We start from the raw sequence: 24,581 nt of genomic DNA, 5'->3' as shown, positions 1-24,581 counted from the left end.
ATTGCTTGTTTTGAAATAGATAAAAAGAAATATAGCCCCTATATATTGACTCTTGTTTCCATTATTGTATATTTGAAAACGTGCTGTTCCTACTTTACTTTTTTCACCTCTATTAATTTATCAGTAGAATATTTCAATTTTGTTATACCTGAATGAAGATAAAAAGAAAAAAACTTCGATAAACCAAAATGAAATTTGGCACACATTTAGCCATAACCATGTTCTATAAAAAGCAGATGCTATGTAATGTTTTGCTCGATGTTTGTGAAGTCACAATGTGAAACTGACGTCATTATGTAGATGACTTGTGACAAAAAGGTTCGACTTTGTCATACTTTTGTCATACTTGAACACTCAAGACAGTTAAAATTTAATCACAATAAAAAAGCGACGTAAACAAGATAGAGAAGTTGGATTTTGATAGCCACAATGCTCATTCTAAAAATTCATTATCCACTCATCTTATAGCCGAGATTGGACCATTTGTGATAATTGGACTATTCTAAAGAAAGAAGAAGAAAAAAAAAGACTTGCATGGTAATAAGACCCGGACAAATCCCGTGGGGATCCGGGTTAGAATAGGTCCTCAGTACCCCCTTGCTTGTCGTAAAAGGCGACTAAATGGGGCGGTCCGTCGGATGAGACCGTATAAACCGAGGCCCCGTGTCACAGCAGGTGTGGCACGATAAAGATCCCTCCCTGCTCAAAGGCCGTAAGTGCCGAGCATAGGCCTAAATTTGCAGCCCTTCATCGGCAATGGTGACGTCTCCATATCAGTGAAATATTCTGGAGAGGGACGTTAAACAGTATACAATCAATCAATCAAATCTTTAGCTTCTGTGAAAACGCTTTGGGAAATGTCATGTGACTACCTAAATCACATGATTCGCGCATGGCTTGTTCAAAACGATGACAAATGTGCATCAAAATCAGAGATGATTACTTGATAAAATGATAAACACCGATCACATTCACATCTTGAATAGAATAATTTTAAACCTACTTTATTGTATTTAGATTTAATGGTGACCCACAGAAATCTGGAAATTTTTGTACAAAGTATAGGTATCGTGCGCTGACGCCCACGAGTCATCATGGCCGCCAAAGAAGGTAGAGAAGAAGATGCCATCAATTCTGACGTCATCGTATTTCCGTAAAACAACATCTTGAATTGACATGACAGGACTAGACGCATGATTTACAAAAACCTTGATCCACCCATCTGCATTTCCGTGGCCACTACTGCGGACTGAATTAAGGTGGATTTGTTGTTTCAAATTTATCCACTGGTTATGATGTAAGACAAAATTTGGAGAGCGTATGGAAACCCCATAATTGTCATTTGTTACGATTTCTGCGTTCTGGTGTTTAGCCCAAGTATCGAAATTTGGCTGCGAGCTTTTGGGGAAATATAAATACAATTCCGCTGCACCGTTAGCTCGCCACATAAACCGGGTGGATATGCAGTGATTTGAATCCCGTCCTCCAGAGCAATGGGTGCTGTGACCATAAGTACCGGGAAGTTTCCCGCCCTTCACCCATGAAAATGAACTCGGAAAGTATACGTCATAGCTCAAAGTGACGTCAGTGGCACCATTTGGATAGCCAGATGGCGTGATAAAGAATTGTGCTCCTCTCGTTCTATCACGCGTATGTGAGTGGCTTCCTTTGGCGTAATTTGCCTGTGAGAAGATCATTTGAAGATTCAATCAATTCACTTGGAAAACATACCGGTAATTTTTAACTCTTGTTACAACAGTAGAGACAAAATTATATGACGATTACAAGGTTTTAGACAATTGACTAGTTAATTCTAGACATAATGAGTTACATGTTGATACGAATGCCCGAGCTGATGTCGTATTTATAGTGCAAAACAGAGGTTTTTTTCTAAGATAAAACATAAGTATTTAAGACTACTATAAGTTTGCATTTGCCGTCCAGTTTCTTGAACGAATTATGCAGAGTCTTGACAGTGGATAGTACATATTGATTTTTGTTGTTTAGTATCCTATTCCAGTATAATGCATACACTTATCGAAAGAGTATCTTACGGTATATAGATATTGATAATGTTTTACCTTAAGCACGGTGCATGATGATCTCTTAGGGTCGTGTGTCACATCTAGGTCACTAACACCAAATGTCCCGGATGTATGAATATTGACCCCAATGTGGCTCAGGAAAGAGGAAACTGTGGTGTAATGCGGACAGCTAGAAGTGTGGAGATCTATATAAAATACAAGAATACTAATTAAAATTGATCGTTACGTAAATACATATCTGTTGTAACATATTTTAGGAAGTTGGTTTATTGTTGTTAGATTCTAAAATAATAGAATCAGACAGGTTCTATGGAACATTTCTTGCCTAGCGTGCGCAACCAAATAAAAAAATTCCTATATACCCCGGTATATACCTTTATGAAATGATTTGAATTCAATTTAGAATTTTAGAGACAGTTGATTTTTCAATCAAACTGTTTTTTTGTGAATTTACTTACCTTTTCATTGGTCATTTGCGAAATTATTTTATTAACAAACACACACTGATTGTACACACAAGTACTCTGAGGTTACTATTAAGAATATATGATTGACAATCTTTAATATGTGGTTTTGGATGCAAATTCTTCCAACAGTCTGTTGGAATTCCCAAGGGTGCGAATTGTGCTGTTGTTAGCAGACCTATTTTATGTATTCATGTGAAGCAGAATTTATTCAAAAGTATGAGAAAAATCACTTGCTGTTGCATCCACATCAACATTTTTAAATATCGATGGTACTATTATCAATTAACAATAGAAATTGTCATTCATATGTCAACACGATGTACGATAGTATCCCATTGTGATTGAAATAAAATACCACAAAATCTGACACATCTGTTTTCATATTAATTTTGGTACTCAGTATTTTAAGGCCCTTTCACAATTGGCGCACGAGCACTTTACAACACTTTGCGATCGGAAAATTTTAGCTTCGCACGAGCTCTCGCATACGTTGCACGATGTCTCGCATTCATTGCATGTGTTTTAGTGGTCGCATCAAGTCTCCTCAAAATAGTCAACATGCACACTATTCAGACGCGACCAAATGCGATCCAAATTATCGCAATTCAACGCACGAAAATTAGTACGAACGTCTTACAACGTTTTATGTACTCGTAAAGGCCCTTTCACAATTGGCGCACGAGCACTTTACAACACTTTGCGATCGGAAAATTTTAGCTTCGCACGAGCTCTCGCATACGTTGCACGATGTCTCGCATTCATTGCATGTGTTTTAGTGGTCGCATCAAGTCTCCTCAACATAGTCAACATGCACACTATTCAGACGCGACCAAATGCGATCCAAATTATCGCAATTCAACGCACGAAAATTAGTACGAACGTCTTACAACGTTTTATGTACTCGTAAAAGCCCTTTCACAATTGGCGCACGAGCACTTTACAACACTTTGCGATCGGAAAATTTTAGCTTCGCACGAGCTCTCGCATACGTTACACGATGTCTCGCATTCATTGCATGTGTCTTACAACGTTTTATGTACTCGTAAGAGTGATGCACGATTTTTAAAGGTCGTAAGATGAATCGCAGCTGTCTTTGCGTGTGTTTTGCGACCATGGGACTGTTGCTCAACATGTCTCATGTAATCTTGCAACGTTTTACTATCATTGCTTGATTTATCACCTTCAATTGCCATTCTTTGCAACAGGTATATATACCGTGTATAATTATAAGCATCTTAACTATGTCAACTGAAGAGCGTCGGAAACGGGTGGTATATATATCCGGCCCTCTGACTCGCACGAACATTCGTACTACGGAATGCATGAGCGCACGAGCACTGCACATTCAATCGTATTGTCGCACGTTCAATCGTTCGATTACCTGATCAGTCGTACAATCCTATCGCATTATCTTACAACACTCGCTTTCATTCTACAACAGTCCCATATAGACGTAAGATGTATCGCAAGATTTAATGCACAACAGTCGCTTTAGATCGTGAGAATTTCGTACGAACACTTTTTTCATATGCGATTATTTTGGCAACAGTTTACGATCCAAAACAAAATTATTCAGTCGCACGAATATTTTGTCGCTTCTGCTCGTGCGCCAATTGTGAAAGGGCCTTTACTTGAAAACGACGTTAATGGTCATTTTACATCAAACATTTATGACAAACGTGGTGACTAACTTTTCAATCATCAACTTCCCTTACTTACCTTACTTATGCAGCAACATACTAATTAATACATGATTGCATCACTTTCATACTGAATTTTTATCTCTCATTTGATTTGATACGCGAGAACATGCATTACAAATGAACAATTTATGATACTATAGGTAAGTTGTTGAAAAACACATGTAAGAAACAAAATTACCAACAGCCTCGTTTAAAGTCATCATTTCATAAGTTCTACAGTCGATACAATGACCTTGTCATCAAATACAATATTTCATTAAATAAAATACTGACTGATGTTTTGCATACTAATTGTGAGGACATTATTTACACACTGAATTCTTTTCATTTTTCCCGATCATAACAAGGAGCATACGGCGAATGTGTCCGGTCGGAAGGAGATGCTAAGTCCTCCATGGCACCTGATCTCACCTCTTATGTTTTACAGATTTGTGTTTGTTCTGCTCCTGTGTAAAATTGATTTTTGAGTTTTATTACCATTTGTAATCTTCATACATTTCATTGAATACCCGTGTGTAAGTAGACTTAGATTTATCGAAATTTTATTTCATCGCAAAAAAAACCCTGTCAATTTGCATATTTTACTAAGAAAAAATGATGTTTTCATAACAAAACTTCACAGGCCTTAAAAAGATTTTATTCCACTTAGTCATGTAACTGTTTTCATCTATTGCATTTTATTTAAAAACAAAACTGGTTATAGTAAGTTTACATTGCATAATGTACTTACCACTTATAATAAATGAGTTTGAAGGTTGAAGAAGGAGAAAAATCAGCATCCAATACCTATAAAACATCAGATGAAAATAAATAAATATAAATATTGACTATGAATCACTGTATTTTGCTTAAAACGTTTCTATACATTTTATTCACTGATTAGTTTACAAATCTTGTTTAATTGTATTATATAATTTGTATCATATAAACGATAACGTTGAACAAGAAATTATTAATCGAAAACAGAACTGGGATTAACTTTCTGTGTATTCTGCCCATGGTTAAATTGTTTGCAAAAAATTATATCTCCTATTATTTTACCTTGATAAAGGTTTATGACCAAACAAATTTGTTTTGGGTGTTCCAGATAATATTGTCCATTTTATTCAAAAACTTTAAATGAAATATTTCTAAAATTTATATCTGAAAACGACGTTTTCCCGAGAGAGAAATAATCCCAGCAGAAACTAGTGCTAATTGTAACGGGGACCGTTACAGATGTTCCCCAAACGCTCCCCAACTCTCTTTTTATGCCATATTACCTGTAAGCTTCATTAAATAAGACAAACTCTATGTTTTTGAGACTTTAACATTTACCTGGAAGTGTACGAAGTTCATTCAAATTTTAGCATTGCATACGTAATAAAAATACGCTCATTCAAGTGTATTTTTGATTTTGTTCATTTCACGTGCACGCACGTGCATACATGAGCACGGTGACCATACCTTCTTGTAGAAGGTCATTACATCTATCTATGTTCTAAATCCCACCCCATATGGTTGAAAAACCAAGGGCGTTATACCTGTTAAAAGTTTCAGCCAATTAGATTGCAGCGCACGTACACGCACGTGCGCATGTGCATGGTGACCATACCTTTCTTGTAGTAGTCCATTATATCTATCTATGTTCCAAATCCCATCCTGTTTGGTTGGAAACCAAAGGAGTTATAGCTGTTTAAAGTTTCAGCCAATCAGATTGCAGCGCACGTACATGCACGTGTATCCATGTGCATGGTGACCATACCTTCTTGTAGTAGTTCATAATATCTATCTATATTTCAAATCCCCTCGTCTTTGGTTGAAATCCAAATGAGTTATAGCTATTTAAAGTTTAAGCCAATCAGATTGCAGCGCACGTGCATGCACGTGTTTTCATGATAATTGCTATATATCATATAGTAGGATATCCTAATGCATGGCTATAATCAAAATTTCAAAGCATTTCGTCAAAAGACAAAAAAGATATTGAGATTTTTGTTTCAGCCAATCAGAGTGCAGCGCACGTGCATGCGCGTGAGATCTTGCTATTTTGACCATGTCATATTGTCTATACTTCTAATGTATCCTTATATTATGAGTTCCAAAGCATTTCATCAAAAATTTCAAAAGTTACATCTATATCAATGTAATCGGTCATTTATCATGTTGCACGTGCGCGCTCTTGCAAGCACGTGCGCGCAAAATGACCTTCGTTCCGCAAATCTACATTACATGTCTACTGACCCTAAAAACATTTCACCTTAGTCTGATGTGTAGTTTACAAGATCACTCGCGGACAAAAATTTCCCAGGAAGAAAAATAAGAATAATAACTAGAAACGATCTCGTTGCGAGCAACGAGAGGTCTTCCGTCCGATTCTGAATTTAAAACACCGAAAATCGAGATGAAAAAGTGATAAAAAAAAATCGGATATTCGTGGGAGCGAACCCGGGTCGCCCGTGTGACGATCCAATGCGCTACATATTCAGCCATTGAAAACACCGCTTCAAATATTTAAATGCAAATATCTCGAGATTGCCCTTGTCAATTCTTAAACAAATTACATATTTCTCATTCGCATAAGAGTCACTTTTAAGATAATTAAAATCTTAGAAAAACATTTTAAAACAAAAAAAATGAAAAAATGCACTTTTTGAATTCGCTTCCGGTAGCGACCGGAAGCACCGACGACGCAGGAAATGTGGCTTACGCACATCTAATAACCATGCCCTATGCTCTTAGATAAGTCTCCAGTTCATATTCTCAGCCATTTTCGATAAAAGTGCGCGACAAAATCGCATTTTAAAATCAGGAAACTGGCCATAACTTGGCACCAAAAGCGAATTATCAAATTTCCTCCCAGATGTATCAAGTTCATAATGATGCACATAATTTCTGAAAATTTCATTGAAATCCATTGAATGGTTGCTGAGAAATCGTGTGCACAAAATTTTGGAAAAAAAATAAGAAAAATAATAAGAAACAGTAGAATAACTATAAGGTCTTCCGTGAAGACGGAAGACCTTAATAATAAACTAGAATCTTGTTGCCATGGCAACAAATAAGTCTTCCGTTCTTCTAAATCTGTAAGGAATTCGCTTTTCCTCTGCAACAAACATAGATATCATATGTACTCTGAAAGAAAAAAATGCAAAAAGGTCTTTCAGTACTTAAGGTACTTTGATTTTCATGATCAATCTTGTTCTGATGCATTTTGGCACTCATAAGAGCTACACGTCTATCACAGACAAACCAACAGACGAACGAACACCGTGCTTTCAAAAACTTCACTGTGTTTAAGTTCTGGCAAAATTTTGATGGTGTTATAGAATTGTCATGAACTAAGTTAGTACCACATGAAACGTAAAGTCGTTGATTTTTATTTAAAGTAATAATATCGAGATTTGCCAGAGGAAATATTATTCATCAATGACAATAATTATTCAGCAATCGATTAATCGATTACATGTTGTTTAGCGTCCCTCTCGAGAATTTTTCACACGGAAAAGCCTCCACTCGCCGGTGGAGACTGTTAAATGTTGTACTATCGCCATTGAGCAGCGAGGAATCTTTTTGAGCCAGTACCATCTGACACACGGGACCTCGATTTAAACGATCTCATCTGAGGGACCGGTCTCCACGTCCCACAATTGAAGTCCATTATACAGATATATGGTGCTCTAGCCATGTTTTTTTTTATTTTTCATTTCAAAAATGTGTTGCATCAGATTTTCTTAAAAGATAATACTTAATAAAAATCATTTCGAACAACTTTATTGCAATGCATACAGCGTCGGTGATTTTGATTGACAGGTCAATACATGTGCACTTAGGGTAATACTTCTTAAGCAGAAAAAATATACAGAGAGTGACTATGACGGACTATGAAATCAGAAAATATTTAATAAATGATGGGTACAACTGATATAGAACTGATTTTTTGTCTATGTAAATGGATAGGATAATCAGGATTAAAAGGGAATCTCTCTCTCTCTCTCTCTCTCTCTCTCTCTCTCTCTCTCTCTCTCTCTCTCTCTCTCTCTCAGACATGTAAATTTCAGTATCTTGCGTAATGAAAAATCTACTATTATAGAATATGAATTCTGTATACATGTTAATGGTAATTATAACCAAATGTTCCAGATTTAATTGTATAACGAATTTATGATTCAAAGGCCTATAGTTACAATAATGTCTCCGAATAAAATCAAGAGGGGGGTGGGGAGGGGGCTTCAAAAGAATTACATACTCGGTAATTCTATGCTTTTTGAATTAAAAGGAAAATACTTAAGGTTGCATGTACATACATATAATTGTATAGCATTGCATAAAATTGTGTTCATTCGTATTCCCCATTTTCAAAAGGTGAGTTATTTCCCCTGAAGGGAACTCTTTTACTGTGTTTAATACGCATGCGCTATAAATAAAGTCACTTCCGCGGACGTATGTTTATGGTGTTATGCCTCACAGTCATATGGAAAAATGTTATTATGTTTGTGAATAAAAAGAAATCTTAACTGATTCGTATTTTTTTTAAATTGCCCACTCATAGTCTCTTTCTGGATTTGTATTAATCTGTGTAGTACTATAATAAGGTGCTGTGTGACCCCCACACCCCACCCCCTCTTACAAAAAAAAGAAAAAAGAAACAAATTACTGATAAAATGGTGATACATATTCGAATAGGCCTATTTAAAAAAAAAGCTAATAAGCTTATTTTCGGTAGTGGATGTTCTGCAGACGGATCATCATTATTTACAAAATGTTCGGAACAAATTTTTAGTTATAAAGTTTTTACGAATTAATCTAGCCTACTGCAGCCATATTTTCTTTGTATCTCTAAAAAAAAATTGGAGACTAATGACGTGTCCATCTACAGTTTTACCTCTGAAATTGCGGAATATACAGCAGTAGTTCGTCTTCCGCGACCGATACCAAGAAACTGTGTTTTTGCTCGATTGTATGTCATAACATAGAACTTTTGCTTACAAGAACATATTTGGTGACAATTAAAGGCCTATTTCATTTGAATTAACAGTGTTTCTAGAATTTTTATTTGTAAAATAATTGATTCACTGTATAGTATTAAAACTTTGAATGGAATTCTAAATGAATAATTTAATCTCATGTCCTCATGTAACGAAGAAAGACTAATTAAAATAGCATTGACCTGAATTCGTGTTACATATGTCGTATAAAGTCTGAGCTGCATTTAATCAAAGTTTTAGTGTAGGATCTAAGCATATGTACATGTATATTCACGAGTAAAATACACATTTTGTTTAAGATCAGAGAATTGAGAGCAGAAACACGAAATTGATACAATAATTTCCTAGCGTATTTCTCGTTAATTAACGGAAAACATTCTTTTCTCAAGTGTTATTATTTTTTTTTTTAATCCTTTCAGTGTAAGTACATGTATTTATTTTTATAATTTTTTTTTTTTTTATTTTGCAAAATTTGTAAAAAAACAATATCAGAGAGAGAGAGAGAGAGAGAGAGAGAGACTCATGTAACCCCGTGTAACTGACATACATGCATGTGCATCTGTGAAAAAATACATGTACCGTAATTTTATTGAATTCACAATTAATAATTCTAATAATTTTTAATTTTCACAACTATGGTTCATATTCAACTGTTCAACCCATTTTCATATTCGTTCTCTGTACCTGTACGCACGAGGGGGGGGGGGGGGGGGGGGTCAAGGGGCTTAGCCCCACCCCCACTTTTTTGCCAATGTTACTTTTTATATTTAAAATGTTAATTTATAGACTGGTTGCCAACCCCCCCCCCCCCCCACACACACACACATAGTTAATACTACGGTAAAGTTATATAAGGGAAATGTAGTATTGTATGCCAAGAAACTGGTACTGAAATAAGTAGCTTTTTCAACTTTGGGCAAGGTTTTTCTTTGCTTGTCAACTTTTCCAGGTAAGAAATAAATAATTCTTTGGCTACCCCCCCCCCCCACGATGCTACGTGCCTGGCTAATTCGTATAGCTTTCTTGAAAGGGGGGGGGGCTAACAGACCCTTTATAAAATAATTTATTATCTAAAAAAATGCAAAACGTTTTCTTCTTTTAAAATTTTTAAAATACAGCGTGAAAGTTGATCACTATTTTGTTGGATTATCGTATTGCGTAGTTCGCGGAAGTTAGGCTGGTGTAGAAGAGTTCCGATTTAGAGGGGAGATAACTCACTTTTGAAAATGGGGATACTTTATCTAACATATCAACAGACCTTTGCAGATGTTTTTGTACATGTATCATGTTTTTAGCGTAGCATTATTTCACACAGAAACGCGTAACTTTCACATAATGTAAACCCTTTGAGTACTAGTATTTCACAAAAATCCAAGAATCGCTTTTTCTCATCTTTAATAACTTCTCGGGTATATAAAAGTATAGATCATGTATAATAAATAACACTATAAGACTTTTAATCAATGAAATATACGTGTTTTAAAAAACCAAATCCAATCTAGAGATTGATTTTCTTTCTTTTAAGTTGCAGATATCAATTTATTTCTAAAGGCTTTACACCTACTCTTCTATCTCTCAGTTCCCTTTTGAGTACATATAATATTTTAGAATCGAAAATAAAACTCGGATTCCGGGATAATTTCGCATTCAAATTAGAGAATGAATTAAGAATATTTTTTTTAAATATAATCATAACAGACATTACAGATTTACACTACGCTGACAACTTTGCATATACTGAAAGCAGTAACCAACGTAATCTTTCATGCAGAAGTGGATATGGAAACTCAAAGTCTAAATATTTTTTTTTTTATGTGAAAAGTGTGGATATAGACGTCTGCGACGTCATGGATACTACCTCCGCCTTTATCTCGAAAGTTCTATTCCCACTTACAAGTCAGAGTTATCTATCTTTGCTCATTGTCACTACGTAAATAGAGAAAATGAATTTATTGACGGAACCTTAAATCTCCAAAATGCAGAATCCGATTGAATAAATAATATGTTTAGTAATTTTGTAGAATAATTTGTATATACATCGCTGTAATGTATACTGCGTACAATATTATTTTCTTCAAAGTGCTTAGTTGACACAGAACGGATATTTTTTTTTTCTAGATATAAATTTGTAAATCAAAAACTTTCAATATACAGACTAACACTACACAGCCAAATTTAAACTAATATGCATATAGTGAATTAAGTAACATGCAAAAGAGAGATTATTGAATGTGTAAATATGTTGATCTGGAGAGTGTATATATGTCTCTAACGTCATCAATACTATTTCCGCCTTTATCTCGAAAGTTCTATTCTCATTCACAGGTCAGAGTTATCTTTCTTTGCCCACCTTATACATACTACGTAAATAGAGAAAATTACTGTACCGAAAATATACAAAATGCGGAATCTGATTTAAAATCAAATTATATATTTAGTATTTGTAGAAAAATGTCTGTTTTACATAAGAATATCTCGAAAAAATATCTAAAAACAAAAAAATAAAAAATTGACCAAAAACAATTTCACTTCCGGTTCGGACAGGAAGTACTGGAAACACACGAAAACAACTTCAAAACAAATAGAATATCATGATCTAATACTCCTGTAAATTTCATATCTTTACCTCAAACCGTTCCCGAGAAAACTGCCGGACAAAAGTCCATTTTAAAATTCGAAAATCGGCCATAACTTCGGACCGGAAGTGAATTTTTCAAAAAACGGAATTTTATATAAACTTCATATATCAACCTACTTACATGAGAAAAATTGTGAAAATCTATCCAGCCATCTCTGAGTAATCGCGCTCACAAAATTTGGGAGGAATAATAATAATAATAATAATAATAATAACTAGAATCTTGTTGCCATGGCAACAAAGAAGTCTTCCGTTCTTCTAAATCTGTAAGAATTTGCTTTTTTCTCTGCAAAAAACATAGATGTCATATGTACTCTGAAAGAAAAAAAAACTGCAAAAAGGTCTTTCAATACTTAAGGTACTTTGATTTTCATGACCAATCATTTTGGCACTCATAAGAGCTACACGTGAATCATAGACAAACCAACGGACGAACGAACACCGTACTCTCATAAACTTCACTGTGTTTATGTTCTGGCACAATTGTGATGGTGTTATAAAAATGTCATGAACTAAGTTCAGTACCACATTAAACGTAGAGTCGTTGATTTTTACAGTAATACTATCGAGATTTGTCAGCAGAAAGATTATTCAACCAGCAATCGATTAATTGATTATAAGTTGTTTAATGTCCCTCTCGAGAATGGAGACTGCAAAAAGTTGTCCTATAATTTGGCTCTAATCGCCATTGAGCAGTGAGGAATCTTTTTGAGTCAGTACCATCTGACACACGGGACCTCGATTTAAACGATCTCATCTGACGGACCGGTCTCCACGTCCCACAACTGAAGTCCATAATACAGATATATGATGCTCTAGCCATGTTTTTATTTTATTTTTCATTTCTCAAATTTGTTGCATCAGATTTTCTTAAAGATCATACTTAATAAAATCATTTCGAACAACTTTATTGCAATGCATACAGCGTCCGGTGATTTTGATTGACAGGTCAATACATGTGCACTTAGTGTAATACTTCTTAAGCAGAAAAAATATACAGAGAGTGACTATGACGGACTATGAAATCAGAAAATATTTAATAAAGAATGGGTACAACTGATAGAGAACTGATTTTTTGTCTATGTAAATGGATAGGATAATCAGGATTAAAAGGGAATCTCTCTCTCTCGATTAAAAGGGAATCTCTCTCTCTCTCTCTCTCTCTCTCTCTCTCTCTCTCTCTCTCTCTCTCTCTCAGACATGTAAATTTCAGTATCTTGCGTAATAAAAAATCTACTATTATAGAATATGAATTCTGTATACATGTTAATGGTAATTATGACCAAATGTTCCAGATTTAAATGTATAGCGAATTTATAATTCAAAGGCCTATAGTTGCAATAATGTCTCCGAATAAAATCAAGAGGGGGGGGGGGGGCTTCAAAAGAATTACATACTCGGTAATTTTATGTTTTATGAATTAAAAGGAAAATACTTAAGGTTGCATGTACATACATATAATTATATAGCATTGCATAAAATTGTGTTCATTCGTATACTTTATCCATATCAACAGACCTTTGCAGATGTTTTTGTATCATGTTTTTAGCGTAGCATTATTTCACACAAAAACGCGTAACTTTCACATAATGTTAACCCTTTGAGTACTAGTATTTCACAAAAATCCAAGAATCGCTTTTTCTCATCTTTAATAACTTCTCGGGTATATAAAAGTATAGATCATGTATAATAAATAACACTATAAGACTTTTAATCAATGAAATATATGTGTTAAAACCAAATCCAATCTGAAGACTGATTTTCTTTCTTTTAAGTTGCAGATATCAATTTATTTCTAAAGGCTTTATACCTACTCTTCTATATCTCTGTTCCCTTTTGAGGACATATAATATTTTAGAATCAAAAATAAAACTCGGATTCCAGGATAATTTCGCATTCAAATTAGAGAATGAATTAAGAATATTTTTTTTAAATATAATCATAACAGACATTACAGATTTACACTACGCTGACAACTTTAAACTATACATATACTGAAAGCAGTAACCAACGTAATCTTTCATGCAGAAGTGGATATAGAAACTCAAAGTCTAATTATTTTTTTATGTGAAAAGTGTGGATATAGACGTCTGCGACGTCATGGATACTACCTCCGCCTTTATCTCGAAAGTTCTATTCCCACTTACAAGTCAGAGTTATCTATCTTTGCTCATTGTCACTACGTAAATAGAGAAAATGAATTCATTGACGGAACCTTAAATCTCCAAAATGCAGAATCCGATTGAATAAATAATATGTTTAGTATTTTTGTAGAATAATTTGTATATACATCGCTGTAATGTATACTGCGTACAATACTATTTTCTTCAAAGTGCTTAGTTGACACAGAACGGATATTTTTTTTAGATATAAATTTGTAAATCAAAAACTTTCAATATACAGATTAACACTACACAGCCATATTTAAACTAATATGCATATAGTGAATTAAAGTAGCATGCAAAAGAGATAATATTGAATGTGTAAATATGTTGATCTGGAGAGCGTATATATGTCTCTAACGTCATCAATACTACTTCCGCCTTTATCTCGAAAGTTCTATTCTCATTCACAGGTCAGAGTTATCTTTCTTTGCCCACCTTATACATACTACGTAAATAGAGAAAATTTCGGTACCGAAAATATACAAAATGCGAAATCTGATTTAAAAACAAATTATATATTTAGTATTTGTAGAAAAATGTCTGTTTTACATAAGAATATCTTGAAAAAATATCTAAAAACAAAAAAATCAAAAATTGACCAAAAACAAATTCACATCCGGTTCGGACAGGAAGTACTGGAAACACACGAAAACAACTTCAAAACAAATAGAATATCATGATCTAATACTCCTGTAAATTTCATATCTTAACCTCAAACCGTTTCCGAGAAAACTGCCGGACAAAAGTCCATTTTAAAATTCGAAAATCGGCCATAACTTCGGACCGGAAGTGAATTTTTCAAAAAACGGAATTTTATATAAACTTCATATATTAACCTACTTACATGAGAAAAATTGTGAAAATCTATCCAGCCATCTCTGAGTAATCGCGCTCACAAAATTTGGGAGGAATAATAATAATAATAATAATAATAATAAAAAGAAACAATACAAACACTATAAGTCTTCCGTTGTGAACGGAAGACTTAATAAAAAGAAACAATACAAACACTATAAGTCTTCCGTTGTGAACGGAAGACTTAACTAGGGCTAATTGTAACGGGAACCGTTACAGATGTTCCCCAAACGCTCCCCAACTCCCTTTTGGTGCCATACTCCCTTTAAGCTTCATTAAAAATGACAAACTCTATGCATTTTACACTTTAACAACGTTTCCCTGAAGTATACCGAGTATATTCAAATTTTAGCATTTGCACGCGTGCACATGTAAATGCATGTGCGTAATGACCATATTCTCTTGTCTACACTATCTATATACATTAATATAATAAAATAATAAAGCATTTAATCCAAAAGTATTAAAAAATAGGCTTCATCAAGTGTATTTTTGATTTAACCCATCTCACGTACATGCACGTGCATGCATGTGCATGATGACCTTACGTTTTTGTAGGAATCCACTATGTCTATCTATGTTCTAAATCCCATCCTGTTTGGTTGAAAATCAAAGGAGTTATACCCATTTAAAGTTTAAGCCAATCAGATTGCAGCGCACGCGCAGTACAGTTAAGGCAACACATGAAAAAAATATGGTAATGAAGTCATAATGAGGTCTGACGTCATGACAGTTGCTCCGCCCTGATTGATCCATATAAGGAAATAGTGCTCAAAATAACTATTTACTGATATTTGCAAGACTTTGTAATAAACAGCAATATTTTCATGTTTAAATGGAAAATAATTAGTGATTTTCTCATATATTAAATAGCATGTCTTTAAAATAATTCTCTTTTTAATGTGTCGTTTGTCTGCATTCGGCTTCAGCCAAGCGCTTGCACTCGGTGACACGGAATGTTGTTTACATCTAAAAAGCGTGGCCACATCAGCTGAGATTTGCAGTGGATTTAAATGCAATAACCACACAATCTTTAAAGAAAATTGGGATAGGATAAGAGACAAGGCATTGCTTCTCCCTTTTACGAGAAAATGAGGACATTATTTCGGAGAATGTCAGAAAACAGAGACGATTTGCACAAGCTCCGTAGATCCATCACTAATATTCCAGGCCAGGTATGTATGCGCATATGTAGGTACATATACATGTATAGATCTACAATATGTATTCTTCATGCTTTTATCAACATCAAAGAAAAACCCCGAGTGTGTGCGTGTTCATTTAGATGTATTATTTATCACAGTCAGTGAAAAATTGTAATGCATTGCCTTGTGTGTACCCCCCCCCCCTATACTAAGTTACACACTTAATGACTTTTTAGAATTATTAAAATTTAACTGCACTAAATATGTACTGAGTTCTTGTCAATTAGCTAATTTTCTTTGAGACAATATGTGTAGTAATGGAGGTCATCAATAACAAAAATTTAAACTAAATTACATGAGATGTTTTCATTGTTTCAGTCAATGGTTCACTAGTGACTAGGCCTAAACAAGCAATGATCATGTCATTTGACATACTAATATGCTACACAATTCAAAAAAATTATCAGTGTCATTATGTTGAAAACATAGAACCTCAACTGGTTGTAATTTTCTAGAATTTTTATATTAATGAAAAAAAAATATTCATTTTTTGTTTAGATTACATGTACATGTACATTAAAAATATTTGTATAATACTTTTATCATTGTAGCTGTCCAGAGTTTCAGGTTTAAAGAACATGAAGAATGAATAAATAAAAAATGAATCATTTCTCCACAGGGTACATGTATGTATACTTCTAATTAAAATTTCACATTTTTAAAGTATGCATGTGCTATATAATTTTTTTTTTTTCATTTTGGTAATGGTGAAACTCAGGATTTTGTTTAGAAAATATTCTAGTATTAATAACTGTTGTAAATGTCAGAGGTTTCACTTTCCCAGAGAAGTTCTGTAACACAATTTTTTTGCCATTTATATAAATAACATAAATTCACTACAGTATACAATGTAGCATAATTTGCTTTGTCAAATGTAATGCCATTTTATTCGACAATGTATATTTAGTAATCTCATAGCATATAACTGCATACTTTATATATTGTGTTGTAGGCATAGCTATTCCCAAATGTTGGACTAATGGATTCATTCAGGCAGCAAGTTAATCCATCATTTAAGGAAACTGGTATGCTCAATATTGGCTATAAACCATACAATATTCCTGGCAAGATTATTGAATTGTTTTGATAATAATTAAAAACTAACAGAAGAATTGAAAACATGTATATGCATTCTATGTTAAATATTTTAATGCATTTTTTTAATTTCACTTTTTTTAAACACAAATTACTTTCAATAATGGTATTTCCTGATTTTTCTCATATTTTCAGAATTCATTTTATCCACAAGAACATGAGGTGATGGAAATAATTTGCTCCTGCCCTGCATTCCTAGTCTGTCATTGGATTTGTAAAGAAATGTTTATTAAATAAATTTTCTAGAAATAATAATTGGACTTTTTCTTATATTTACTGTACAGGTGTTGAAAGGCTATTAAGATTTGAAAATCTTAAATTGCATACATATTTTGTGTGGAGGGTACTGATGTCCATCAAGATCTTATTTCCAGCATGTACATTGTGTTCATTTATTTTTCAATAAATTACCAAAAACAGGAGACAAGAGACCCCCCCCCCCTGATTGATTCAAAATAGGATAAGGGACCACCATTTGATTCTGAGGGAAGGGGAGGGGGGTGGCAAGTTTTTCCAAGTCAAATTTTTTTCATTCTCATGTCAATGAAGGACAGATTAATATTTATTTCCGATCAACAAGATGAAGGACAGATTATTTATTTATTTTTCTCTTCATTGAAAAGTCTAACAAGCAAAAAAAAAAATTCAAAAACTCTGATTCGTGGAAGGGCGAGATCACTGATCTGCAAGTATTTATTTCTAAAATCTGCCAGCCCCTCCCCCTCATGATCTCGTATGCAGAAAGAAAAGAAAAATTATTAACACAAGTGTGTGTACCATAGGCGTCGGAAGCAAAATGAAAGGGGGGCTATTAGAGAGGTTGGGGGTAAACCAACAGAGAAAGGTAAATTCTAAAGCCTACATTATGTAATCTATATAATTTGCAAATAAGTAGCTATAGGTAGGCTAAGCCCCCCCCCCCCCCCCCCCCCCCCCGGTTCCGACGCCTATGCGTACATTAGTAAGAGAGGGGTATAGATACGTATCTAATTAATTTCTTATTAATGGAGGAAGCTATATTTTAATTAACCATTTGTTTTCTACATGAATATAGCGGCAATATTTAGACCTATGTGTGTGTAATACTAACTTCTTTGAGGAAATGCGGGAGGTTTGAAAGACGTCTTTTACCATACACTACAGTAAATGTGTACAATGTATCGAGAACGAATACACAAAATAGAAAGAAATGTCAAGAATTTTATGCATACCGTTTTGATTTAGTTAAAAAAAGAGTCCAGCCCTGTCCGCATGTAGGCTATTTATTAAAATTTACGAGGTAAATAAACTATATCAAGTACTCAAGAGTTATCTCCCATGCTGGGTCAATGATGCGTTTGAAAACTATAATTAGATTGACTCTTCCAAGATTTCAATTTTTAATCAAAAAGTGCAAGGGCAAGGCGACAATTTCAAAAGTAGGTTTTTATTTTAAATTATTTATTTTATTGTGTAGTTTTCAAAAAGTGATGCTCATTTCTTTGTAATCCTTTAGTTAATTTATAATTCACGATGAAATAAGGAAAATATCCTATTTCTCATACAATACTGTCTGTTTTAGCTGAAAAACTTAATTATATCGGAAAACTAACTGAATGAGCATCACTTTTGAGAAAGTATAGATACATAGGGACAACATAAAACATTTTGCAGTTAATTTTTTGTTTGCCTTGCCCTTGCACTTTTTGGTTAAATTTGACATATCATTTTTTGACCTAAAATCGGAACCCACGTGACTTCAGGGGGGCACATGATGTTAAAAAATACCGATGTGAAAAGCGATGGACATACTCTTCAAGATAACAAATAGCTATTTTAACTAGAGTGTCTTGCTAAAAAATAAAACTGTTAAGCATAAAATGTTTCGGATTCCGTGAGTTTTTATAGAAAATGTTGCCTTAACTGTACTGCGCGTGCATGCGCGTGTTTTCATGATACCTGCTATATATTATATTGTAGTATATCCTAATGCATGACTGTGTTTAAAATTTCAAAGCATTTCGTCAAAAAACAAAAGAGATATTGAAATCTTTGTTTCAGCCAATCAGAGGGAAGCGCACGTGCATGCACGTGAGTTCGTGCTAATTTGACCATGTCATATTATCTAGACTATTAATATATCCTTATAGAATGAGTTTCAAAGCATTTCAATAAAAAATGTAAAAGTTATGGCTATAATAAGTATATCAGTCATTTCACTCATTTCACGCGCACGCACGTGCATGCGTATGCGCGCAAAATGACCTTCGTTGTGCACACCTACACTTGACACCTATTAACCCTAAAAAGGTTTTAACTTAGTTGGATGAACAGTTTCTGAGAACACTCGCGGACAAAAAAAGTACCGGAGAACAAAGAAGAAAAAAAAGAATAATAATAATAATAACTAGTGCTAATTGTAACGGGGACCGTTACAGATGTTCCCCAAACGCTCCCCAACTCCCTTTTGGTGCCATATTCCCTGTAAGCTTCATTTATTAACACAAACTCTATGCATTTGAAATTTTAACAATGTTTACCCAGAAATGTACCATGCTCATTCAAATTTGAGCATTGCATGTGTGCGCATGTGAAGGCATATACGTAATGACCATATCATCTTGTCTACACAATCTATATATTTTAATATACTAAATATTAAAGTATTTAATCCAAAAGTATTAAAAAATTCGCTCATTCAAGTGTATTTTTGATTTTAGCCATTTCACGTGCACGCACGTGCATACATGAGCATGGTGACCATACCTTCTTGTAGAAGTTCATTAAATCTATCTATGTTCTAAATCCCATCCCGTTTGGTTGAAAACCAAGGGAGTTAAAACTGTTTAAAGTTTCAGCCAATCAGATTGCAGCGTACGTACACGCACATGTATGCATGTGCATGGAGACCATACCTTTTTTTAAAAGTCCATTTTATATATCTATGTTCCAAATCCCATCCTGTTTGGTTGAAAACCAAGGAAGTTATAACTGTTTAAAGTTTCAGCCAATCAGATTGCAGCTCACGTACACGCACGTATATGCATGTGCATGTTGACCATACCTTATTGTAGAAGTCCATTTAATATATCTATGTTCCAAATCCCATCCTGTTTGGTTGAAAATCAAGGGAGTTATAGCTTTTTAAAGTTTCAGCCAATCAGATTGCAGCTCACGTACACGAACGTGTATGCATGTGCATGGTGACCATACCTTTTTTTAAAAGTCCATTTTATATATCTATGTTCCAAATCCCATCCTGTTTGGTTGAAAATCAAGGGAGTTATAGCTATTTAAAGTTTCAGCCAATCAGATTGCAGCGCACGTGCATGCACGTGTTTTCATGATAATTTCTATATATCATGTTGTAGGATATCCTAATGCATGGCTATGTTAAAAATTTCAAAGGATCTCCTCAAAAAACAAGAAAGATATTGAGACTTTAGTTTCAGCCAATCAGAGCAAAGCGCACGTGCATGCGCGTGAGTTCTTTTTATTTTGACCATGTCATATTGTCTATATTTCTAATATATCCTTACATTATGAGTTTCAAAGCATTTCATCAAAAATTTAAAAAGTTACGCCTATATCAATTAAATCGGTCATTTTACATGTTGCACGTGCGCGCTCTTGCAAGCACGTGCGCGCAAAATGACCTTTGTTCGGCAAATCTACATAACATGTCTATTGACCCTAAAAACATTTTACCTTAGTCGGATGTGTAGTTTACAAGATCACTCAAGGACAAAATTTTCCCAGGAATAATAATAATAATAATAATAATAAGAAACAGAGTAAAAACAATATGTTCCCCAACTTCGTTTGGGGAACATAACTAGGGCTAATTGTAACGGGAACCGTTACAGATGTTCCCCAAACGCTCCCCAATTTCCTTTTGGTGCCTTATTCCCTGTAAGCTTCATTAAATAAGACAAACGCGATACATTTAAGATTTTAACAAAGTTTTCCCAGAGGTAATCAATTTCAGCATTGCACGCATGCGCATTTGAATGCATGTGCGTAATGACCATATCATCTTGTCTACACTAATAATATATTTTAATATACTAAATATTACAGCATTTAATCCAAAAATATGTTTAATCTAGTGTATTTGTAATTTTACTCATTTCACGTGCACGCACGTGCATGCATGTGCATTATGACCATACCCTTTTGTAGGAGTCTATAATGTCTATCTAAGTTCTGAATCCCATGCTGTTTGGTTGAAAACCAAGGGAGTTATAGCCATTTAAAGTTTAAGCCAATCAGATTGCAGCGCACGTGCATGCGCGTGATTTGATGAAAATTATTATATATCATATTGTAGGATATCCTAAAGCATGTCTATATTTTAAATTTCAAAGCATTTCGTCAAAAAACAAAAAAGATATTGAGAATTTTGTTTCAGCCAATCAGAGCGAAGCGCACGTTCATGCACGTGCAAGCATGCTCATGATGACCATACCTTCTTGTAGGAGTCCATTACGTCTGTCTATGTTCTAAATCCCATGCTGTTTGGTTGAAAAACAAGGGAGTTATAGCCATTTAAAGTTTTAGCCAATCAGATTGCAGCGCACGTGCATGCGCGTAATTTCATGACAATTTCTATATACCATATTGTAGAACATCCTAAAGTATGCCTATGTTTTAAATTTCATAGTATTTCGTCAAAAAACAGAAAAGATATTGAGATTTTTGTTTCAGCCAATCAGAGCGAAGCGCACGTGCATGCGCGTGAGTTCGTGCTAATTTGACAGTGTCACATTATCTACACTATTAATATATCTTAATATAATGAGTTTCAAATCATTTCATTAAAAAATATAAAAGTTATAGCTATATTAAGTATATCAGTCATTTCACTCATATCACGCGCACGCACGTGCAGGCGTATGCGCGCAAAATGACCTTCGTTCCGCACACCTACACTACACACCTATTAACCCTAAAAAGGTTTTAGCTCAGTTGGGTGAACAGTTTCTGAGAACACTCGCGGACAAAAAAGTACCGGAGAACAAATAAGAAAAAAAATAATAATAACTAGTGCTAATTGTAACGGGAACCGTTACAGATGTTCCCCAAACGCTCCCCAACTCCCTTTTGGTGCCATATTCCCTGTCAGCTTCATTAAATAAGACAAACTCTGTGCATATATGACTTTAACAACGTTTTCCCAGAAGGATACCAATTATATTCAAATTTTACCATTGCACCTGTGCGCATGTGAATACATGTGCGATATGACCATATCATCTTGTCTACACTATCTATGTATTTTAATATATTGTATATTAAAGCATTCAGTCCAAAAGTATTAAAAATCACTCATTCAAGTGTTTTTTAATTTCACTCGTTCGAAATGCACGCACGTGCGTGCACGAGCATGATCACCATACTTTCTTGTAGGAGTCCCTTATATCTATCAGTATTCTAAATCCCATCCTGTTTGGTTGAAAAACAAGGGAGTTATAGCCATTTCAAGTTTCAGCCAATCAGATTGCAGCACACGTGCATGTGCGTAATTTCATGAATTTTTTTCTATATCATCTTGTAGGATATCCTAATGCATGACTATGTTTTAAATTTTAAAGCATTTCGTCAAAATACAAAGGAGATATAGCCATTTAAAGTTTCAGCCAATCAGATTACAGCACACGCGCATGCGCAAGCTTTCATGAACATTTTTATATATCATGCTGTAGATCTTCATAATGTCGGACTATGTTCAAAATTTCAAAGGATTATGACAAGAAACAAGAAAGATATTGAGACTTTAGTTTCAGCCAATCATAGCAAAGCGCACGTGCATGCGCGTGAGTTCTTGCTATTTTGACCATGCCAGCTTGTGCATACTACTAATGTATCCTTACATTATGAGTTTCAAAAAATTTCATCAAAAAATAGAAAAGTTACGGCAATATCCATTATATTGGTCATTTCACGTGTTGCACGTGCACGCTCTTGCAAGCACGTGCGCGCAAAATGACCTTGATTCCGCAAATCTACAGAACATGTCTACTGACCCTAAAAAGGTTTTACCTACATCGGACGAACAGTTTACAAGATCATTCCCGGACAAAAAAGTACCCAGGAAGAAGAAGAAGAAAAATAATAATAATAATAATAATAATAAGAAACAGAGTAAAAACAATATGTTCCCCAACTTCGTTTGGGGAACATAATAAGAAACCGAGTAAAAACAATATGTTCCCAAACTCCGTTTGGGGAACATAATAATAATAAGAAACCGAGTAAAAACAATATGTTCCCAAACTCCGTTTGGGGAACATAATAACATTTTGAAGCAGCCCTCCTAATAAGAAATTTTACACTATTCAGTGTTATAAATATTCAGTTCGTTGGAAACATTATACAACAAAGCCGGAAATACTTTTGCAAGTCGCCGGTTAGGAGTAAAACACTCAGATAAGTTTGTTAATGTTCGTATATTCAATAACACGCATCAATTACTTAAATTGAGGAAAACCTTCTTTTTTTTTTTTTTGGTAAAAAAAAAATCAATAGAATTGAAGGTTGTATTTTGCTTCCTCGGGAAAATCGATTTCCCGTCCACAGGGAAAATGGAAACCATAATGTGTTAAAAGAGCAGAGAGAGAGAGAAAAAAAAACATTTCTGTAGATTTTGGAGACCTAATCTTACAACAATCAGTTTGAATTTCGATTAGCACTAATTGCGCTCCTTTATTAGACAGACTGTTTTTAGATTTCTATGAAGCAGAATTTATTTCAAAAAGTCTATATAAGAAAAGAAAAGCATTTTCTGTGTCCTTCTACTAAACATTATGATATCAACTACAACATGAACAAAATCTCTGTGTGGGATTAGCACATACCACACTCAGTACCCCCCATCCTCACTCATTTACAATTTCAGAGTGGATGCAATGGTAAACTTTATTTATTACCATTGTCTTATTTGATAATTTATCTACACAACTATATATGGCATGCATGTCTTTGTTTTCATTTATCTCCGTAAACAGCGTAAAAACTCTGCTCGCCGAGTGGAAAGTCGAACTCAACCATGAAACAGGGAACGCATGATGTAGGAAAGGAAAATGGGAAAGTAGAACGCTTCAGGGACTGTACTTAATGTACAAACAAGTATTTTATTCAAATTTATGGTTTTATCAATGATCTCTATAGATACATAATATCAAATCCCGATGGACAAAGAATACATCTCGGTAAAATATAATTATACAATATCTCCCAACATTGTAATAAAAACTTGATACTTACATCATGTTTCTATTGGTCTTGTACACACTAATCTGAGTTTAACTACCTGCTGTTCCTTATAAATATATATATAGTTCACTTTACCATGTGCATGCCCTCTATCAGCAAAAACAGACACACCTGGTCTTTCCCAGGAATTGTGATTGACAATAACTCCACTGGTTAGAACCCCTTCTCTCTCTCTCTCTCTCTCTCT

The 24,581-nt window shown here is 34.3% G+C and overlaps 1 protein-coding gene across 1 annotated transcript; it reads right to left on the bottom strand.

The window, feature by feature from the left end:
• Window positions 1-979: 979 nt before the first annotated feature.
• On the bottom strand, window positions 980-24,560 carry LOC134267020 (uncharacterized). Its single transcript, XM_062749249.1, has 4 exons — window positions 24,386-24,560; window positions 4,946-5,001; window positions 2,082-2,230; window positions 980-1,682 (listed from the first exon to the last, which is right to left on the bottom strand). The coding sequence occupies exons 1-4, from the start codon at window positions 24,388-24,390 to the stop codon at window positions 1,020-1,022; spliced, it is 873 nt and encodes a 290-aa protein (XP_062605233.1). The 5' UTR covers window positions 24,391-24,560; the 3' UTR covers window positions 980-1,019.
• Between the last annotated feature and the right edge of the window lie 21 nt (window positions 24,561-24,581).

The sequence above is a fragment of the Saccostrea cucullata genome, unplaced genomic scaffold (genome assembly GCF_032062105.1).
Source record: "Saccostrea cucullata isolate Sc308-1 unplaced genomic scaffold, CSIRO_AGI_Scuc_v1 ctg248, whole genome shotgun sequence".
NCBI classification, from domain to species: Eukaryota; Metazoa; Mollusca; class Bivalvia; order Ostreida; family Ostreidae; genus Saccostrea; species Saccostrea cuccullata.
This window is presented reverse-complemented; position numbering and strand designations above follow the sequence as displayed.

Coding starts and splice junctions, on each gene's coding strand:
- LOC134267020 (XM_062749249.1), bottom strand. Junction 2,231..4,945: donor AAACTCATTTATTATAAGTG/GTAAGTACATTA, acceptor TATTTTATATAG/ATCTCCACACTTCTAGCTGT. Junction 1,683..2,081: donor CATCATGCACCGTGCTTAAG/GTAAAACATTAT, acceptor ATCTTCTCACAG/GCAAATTACGCCAAAGGAAG.